Below are 6,000 nucleotides of genomic sequence, written 5' to 3' on the forward strand. Positions count from 1 at the left end.
GCAAATATTAATTTTTCAGGAGGCTTAATGCTTTGGGCAACATCTTTAGATTGCCCACATCCTGGAGAGAACCCACACTGCGAGCCCTGACATCGACAAGGAGGTAATCCTGAGCAACACTTCCTTTGAGCCTAAACGAAAGGAAATGTATTCATTGGAAAAAGAATGAACATTTTTATACATGTGTATTCAGCAAATAAATTATTACCAAATTACTATTTCTCCCATGAATATATACTAATATCAATGTTTAATGGGTATATATTTAATAAAAGCATGATTTTCTTAGAAAATTAATCTAAGCCCAATGTGCTACTTCTTCCACTGAAAACCCGAAGCTACTTTACTGACACTGAAGATTTTCGATGTGCGCATTCTACTTCTAAAACTACTACTACTACTAAAACTACTCATTCTAAAACTACTGATTGCACAGGCTATAAATAAAGTAATCTTTAAGCGTATCTACTTTGAAATGGTTATTTTCGTTTCGAATGTGTAATTATACATGTGCTGCAAGAGTCTTAACTAAACATATATCCACGAAATGTACTATTTTTAAGCGTGCACGCAACCTTTTCTTAAATGCAAAAGAACCAACTTAAAGAAAGGAAGTCCTTGAAAACTGTTTAACAAAATGCATGCTATGATACCGATAATTATACTTAATGACCCTTAATTTGATTCCGGTTCATTTGCTTCAGCTTAGCTCACCAAAAGCTCGCCGAACGAACAAAAATCGAACTTGTAATTGTATCAATTAAGTGCTTGTGGATTCACCGAGCGGTTCTTTTGGTTCAACTTTTTGGAAATTCGATGCCCTTGCATATTTAGCCAGGGCAAGTCCTTTAATTAAGACTGACAAGCAGGATGGCTGAAACTTTGAAGAGCTTATGAATTATTTCCTTTGCAGGACTTTGACTCCTTCAACCGAACAGCACAGTCGGTTTTATGGCTTTAAGGGTATATTAATCATCACTCTTGAACAGTTGCTACTCATTTATACGTGTCTGAACTGAATTACAATGAATACCAATTATAAAATGCACAGGAATTAAGGATATTATTTTTAGAAGCTATAGGTGGCATGCCATTTATTAGTAGCGTTAGCTGAGTATTTGATAAGTTTATTCACTAGTTTTACTTTAACAGAGGGACTTGTTTTTAACCTTTAACAAAACCTAACAAAAGCTCATTCTGTAAGTATATAAAAGTAGTCACCGCTGATAAAATATATATTTTTTTTATTTAAGTCTATATAATCTAAGTTTCAGACGATGCTTGCTCTTCGCGCTTAGCGCTAGCAAAGCTTCGAGATTATAATCTCAGCCGCTTATAATCTGCGTAAGACCGCCATCATCGTAGCCACCTCCACCGCCGCCTCCGTAGCCTCCTCCACCTCCTCCTCCGCCGTTACCATAGCCGGGTCCAAAGTTGCCCGAATATACTGGACGACGGCCACCTCCTCCACCTCCGCCGCCGTTGTAGTATCCTCCACCGCCTCCGCCTGCGTTGTATCCACCTCCTCCTCCTCGTCCTCCGTTGCCACCTGTGTAGACTCCAGGTCCTTGGCCTCCGGGTGGATTACCTAATAGTGATATTTAAATCAGTTTCTTGAGGAGTAGTAGTTACTTAATTGCGCGCTAGCTACTGCATTTTTTACGCAAGCCAGCAAATGTACTATGCGCTATAGAAATTAAAAGCTTAAAGCTAAGTGTTCGGAATTATATTATTCATAAACTTAACCAATAACAAATGTTTAGAGTATCGTTAATAATCACTTAATGACTTTCGTTGCCAAGAAATACCATAATATAATAACAAATTGATTGTTCATTCAAACTTTCGCTAATGAAAACACAAAATTTCCTTTTAAACTATGCCTGATGTGGCAGCGACGAAAATCGTTGAACAATTTTTGAATAAATGGCCCAAATTAATAGGCATTGACTTACAGTCGTAGCAACCGCCACCGATGTAAACAGCCGCCTCCGTTAGAGCCAGTGCAAAAAAAGCGATAATCGCAAATGCCGTCAAGGTTCTCATTGTGGCTGGTCTATTAGAACGTCGAACTGGTCTGGACCAGGTACGAACCGCAACAGCAGCTTATATACGATGCACTCATCGATTCCGATTCCGATACTGAATTTGAATTCGAATTCAAACCCAAACAGACCTTATCGCTGCAAAGAACTATTGCTGTGCAAACAAACCACTACGTATGTATTAAGTATTAATCTCAGGGAATTGCCCGCGGATGGGTTTCAAAAACAATCTGTAGCGCATCAGTTGGTCAGTCGTATTGCATTCAAGATACTCTACGTTACCTTTTTAACATAACAAATACACAAAATCTGTAAAATCTATAATAAGTCAGACACTTTTCATTTCTACAAAGTTGCAAAGATTTATTTTTAATGAAATGTATTTGTTTTCAAATATATTTTTTGCTTTTTCATTGTATTAAGTATCTTATTATTTAAATATAAATTGTTAGCTTTAGAACTAAAGCTTCTACATTTCACTCACGAGTCACGACTTTCGGTTCTGTAACCAGTTTTCCTTAGATGTATGGATAAAATTTAATGGTGTGCGATTCTCTGGAATCGCTTGCCATTCATGTTTACGTCTGGGAATAATTGTAAACCGACTTTTCGGGGCGTGACTGTCATAAGTTTCTTTGAAGAAGTTCAAGGAAATCAACTACGTCGACCTGATGCCACAAAACCGTGTGCGGAAAACCCCATCGAATTGCGATTTGATAGTGTTCTAGTGTGAAATTAATTTAAATATATTGTTCAAATACAAATCGAAAGCTCCAAACGCTTAGGCTTATGCAAATCGATTTTGATTCGGATCGAATCAAGTGCCGGACTATATAAGTAGCGTGAGAGTCGATACGGTCATCTATCTATCGGCTTTAATATGAAGTACCTGACGTGTGTGCTGCTCCCGTTGGCTTTAATTCCGACTCTGATCGGCGGTAAGCTGGACGGGATTGCTGCTGACGCTAATTGATACACACTGAAATTATTTCCAGCTCATCCCAGCACAGTGGTGGTGAATGGCGTCTGTCTGACTTGTAAGTTGCGATTGTTTTGCCAGCTAGGCAATTGGACAACTTAATGAATAATAATATGCACTCGAAAAGGTCCCAATCCGAATGGTGAACCCGTCTACCTGGATGGCCAGCAGTACCGCAGCTTCTCCTCATCCCCTGGCGATGGTAATGTGGTCATTTCCCGTGGAAATGACGGTAGTGGCGGTGGAGGTGGCACCATTTACCGGAGGGGTGGTAATACCATCGTCAATGGCAGATGTCAGCACTGCAACGTGGATCCCTATTAAAGGCTTAAACAATAAAGTCTGAATATTGAATTAAAATTGCGCACATATCGATCAATCCATTTCATACTTACACTTGGCTATGTACAACATCATTTAGCTAAAAGCATTGACAATCGTTCAACCCAGTCTCTCTGCAAATTCGATGAATGTGATGGTTTCGAGTGCAGAGGGCATCATCTGATGGAGGCAAAAAATGGAAAAATGAGCGTTTTATATTCAGTTTTTGTTACCACGAAGTACACGTGGAGAAACATGAAACATCCGAGTTATTTTATGCTGCGAAAAAAGCGTGAAGAATGTTATAATTGCTTTTGGTCGAAATATTCAGTCCTGAAAATCAAATTTTTCACATTTAAAATAAGAATTTTTTTTAACGATTTCCAGTACCTCATTGCGTGCACTGCGAGCTGTCTGTTTGTGAACATTGGCTTCTCTCATCCTTCTCAAAAATAAGTGATACAAAAGCGTTACATTTTCAAAAGCCTTGGTTTCAAAACAGTCTGCAAATAAGGGAAGACCCACGGATTTTGTGACGGAAAAATAGAGAAATTCGTGCTGCCAATGGCATCGATTGTTTGAACTTCAGCTAGTTGCCACATAAACTGGGCTGGGAGCTGACGTCGCTGTCTCCAGAGTATTGCACAGCATCGATAATCAAATGCGAGTAACCAACCGTGCAATTTACGCCAGTGGATGTGTTGTCAATGAAAACGCTGGCCTGATGTAAGGGTGCTTAAGGTTGCGCGTGCCACGTGGCGTATACGTAATGCTACTGCAGGAACGGCAAACAGAAGCCTCTCAAATATTTGCTTTGAAACTAACTACTCGACAAACAGTAAACACTTAGTGCATACACACACACACACACACACACACACTTCCCAAGAATATTTTGTGCAGAAGTTTCGAATAAAACTGATGCTGTGTTTTTATATACAGAATAAGAAGGGAAAAGTTTCATTCAGGCTTAGCATGCGAAAACAATTAAAATTGTAAAAGGATTACTTAACAATCATACAATTTTGATTTAAGCGTATAACTTAAGAGAATAGTATTGATTCCCGGACATCCAAGAATAAAAACCTAAGCTTTATTTGCAATTAAAAAAAAATACAATGCATTGAAATCAATGGACTGCCCTTGCGGATGTGCTAAATTCAGAAAAACGCTCGACTGGCTTAAAATTCAATGAACATTTGGGTGGCATAACCATACCAATCGTAAAGGGTTTCGATACACTTTCTCTGATTTACTTTTAATACACTTTATTGGCAGAAATGTGTCGTTTCCTATCTTTTTGGGTCACAAATTGTTTACACGCAACTTTAGAAGCCCCATGAAGCTGAGGAACTCAGTCCTAGTCCAGAACAGGGTGGTTTATCTGCCTAGCAACTTAAGGACCTTGAGCTGGGGAATGTTCGAAATTGAATTTATGTTGACTTGTATTTGATTTCAGGTCAATTTCTGTTCTCTTGTGCCTAATTTGTGCGGCATTAGAGGGGAATTTCTGGGGCAGGTGAAAGGTGAGCCGATCGGACTTGTGGCAGCAGTGGCCATCTCCTTCACGCTTTTCAAATAAATTTTAACTTTTTTCTGTTTCGCCCCCGCAGTGTTTTGCCAGAAGGCAGAATTGATTTATTTGTACACCAATGTTGTTTGCCCTGGGGGCAGCGCCTTTGGTAATATTGTCACGTGCTTGGAAACTCTTATATCTGCCACTGGTTGAGCTTTATTTGAAAATCCCGGCCGCATAGCAAATTTACATAGCTTTAATTATTATATTTTACCCCCAACTCGCCAATGCTTGTATAAAGTCGCTCTTCTGTTTACTGCCTCCTTTTGGGGCGCCAGAAGATATTAATAAATAAATTAAATTCCATGTACCCAGCACTTCATTATCGACAGGATTATTCCTTTTCCCACCATCGAAATTGGAATTCCGACTTTGCTGAAAGCGTATAATTAACGAAAATGCGATAAGTGCTGGAATTATGCGGAGAAAAGCATCAGTTTCTGCGAAGTCATCCTTACAAATGAGACACGTGAAATAGCTTTGGTTGATTGTGAAATTTAAGGTATTTTGTGTGTGTTGCTAAGGGATACGACTATTCTATACTTCAATTAAATGAATTAATTTACTACTAAAGACCTAATTTATTGCTTAAGCGTTTCGACAGGTTTATATTTACTAAATCATAAACATATTAAAACGGATGCTACATAAAAAGTTTATGGGGTGACAAGGTCACGAAAAGTATGACAACTGCGAAAAACTTGAAGCTGACTTCTGCAGTAATTCGCAAGTTAAACTTTGAAGGGCATACACGAACAAAAAAAAAAGGAAAAAAGAGCTCAGAAGTGTAGCTAAAACTTTGAAAGGACAACTTTCTGCGATGGAAATTCTTTTGTAAATACCCAGACAACAGGTTGAATACTGCCAAACCAGCAAAACGAATTAACCCAAAAATTCACTTAATTGCAACCGGCAAAGTGGCCTCACATCTTAGGAAAAATAACCATATTTTTACCTATTAGGATAACATTTATGGTTTTCCTAGAACATGCATTACCATGGAACTAGTACATCATTTTTCAGGGTGTGAAAATTCAATTGAACTTCTCTCACAATCAAGGTCAAAATGATTTAAGAAG

The 6,000-nt window shown here is 38.5% G+C and overlaps 2 protein-coding genes across 5 annotated transcripts; one reads left to right on the forward strand and one right to left on the reverse strand.

Annotated features, from left to right (window-relative positions):
- Window positions 1-1,096: 1,096 nt before the first annotated feature.
- On the reverse strand, window positions 1,097-2,120 carry BomT3 (Bomanin Tailed 3). 2 transcript variants are annotated; one of them, NM_142751.2, is made up of 2 exons: window positions 1,956-2,120; window positions 1,097-1,588 (listed from the first exon to the last, which is right to left on the reverse strand). In NM_142751.2, exons 1-2 carry the CDS (start codon window positions 2,044-2,046, stop codon window positions 1,326-1,328), a joined length of 354 nt encoding a protein of 117 aa, NP_651008.1. In that variant the 5' UTR covers window positions 2,047-2,120; the 3' UTR covers window positions 1,097-1,325. The 2 variants fall into 2 exon arrangements, with proteins under 2 accessions (NP_651008.1, NP_001262823.1); NM_001275894.1 differs by having other exon boundaries at window positions 1,251-1,588.
- A 677-nt stretch (window positions 2,121-2,797) lies between these two features.
- Window positions 2,798-4,224, forward strand: BomBc3 (Bomanin Bicipital 3). Of its 3 annotated transcripts, none has more exons than NM_001275895.1 (3): window positions 2,798-2,983; window positions 3,041-3,082; window positions 3,152-3,552. In NM_001275895.1, the coding sequence occupies exons 1-3, from the start codon at window positions 2,926-2,928 to the stop codon at window positions 3,346-3,348; spliced, it is 297 nt and encodes a 98-aa protein (NP_001262824.1). In that variant the 5' UTR covers window positions 2,798-2,925; the 3' UTR covers window positions 3,349-3,552. The 3 variants fall into 3 exon arrangements, with proteins under 3 accessions (NP_001262824.1, NP_652235.1, NP_001303434.1); NM_143978.4 differs by having other exon boundaries at window positions 2,905-2,983; window positions 3,152-3,380; NM_001316505.1 differs by having other exon boundaries at window positions 2,906-2,983; window positions 3,152-4,224.
- The last annotated feature ends 1,776 nt before the right edge of the window (window positions 4,225-6,000 follow it).

The sequence above is a fragment of the Drosophila melanogaster genome, chromosome 3R (assembly GCF_000001215.4).
Source record: "Drosophila melanogaster chromosome 3R".
NCBI classification, from domain to species: Eukaryota; Metazoa; Arthropoda; class Insecta; order Diptera; family Drosophilidae; genus Drosophila; species Drosophila melanogaster.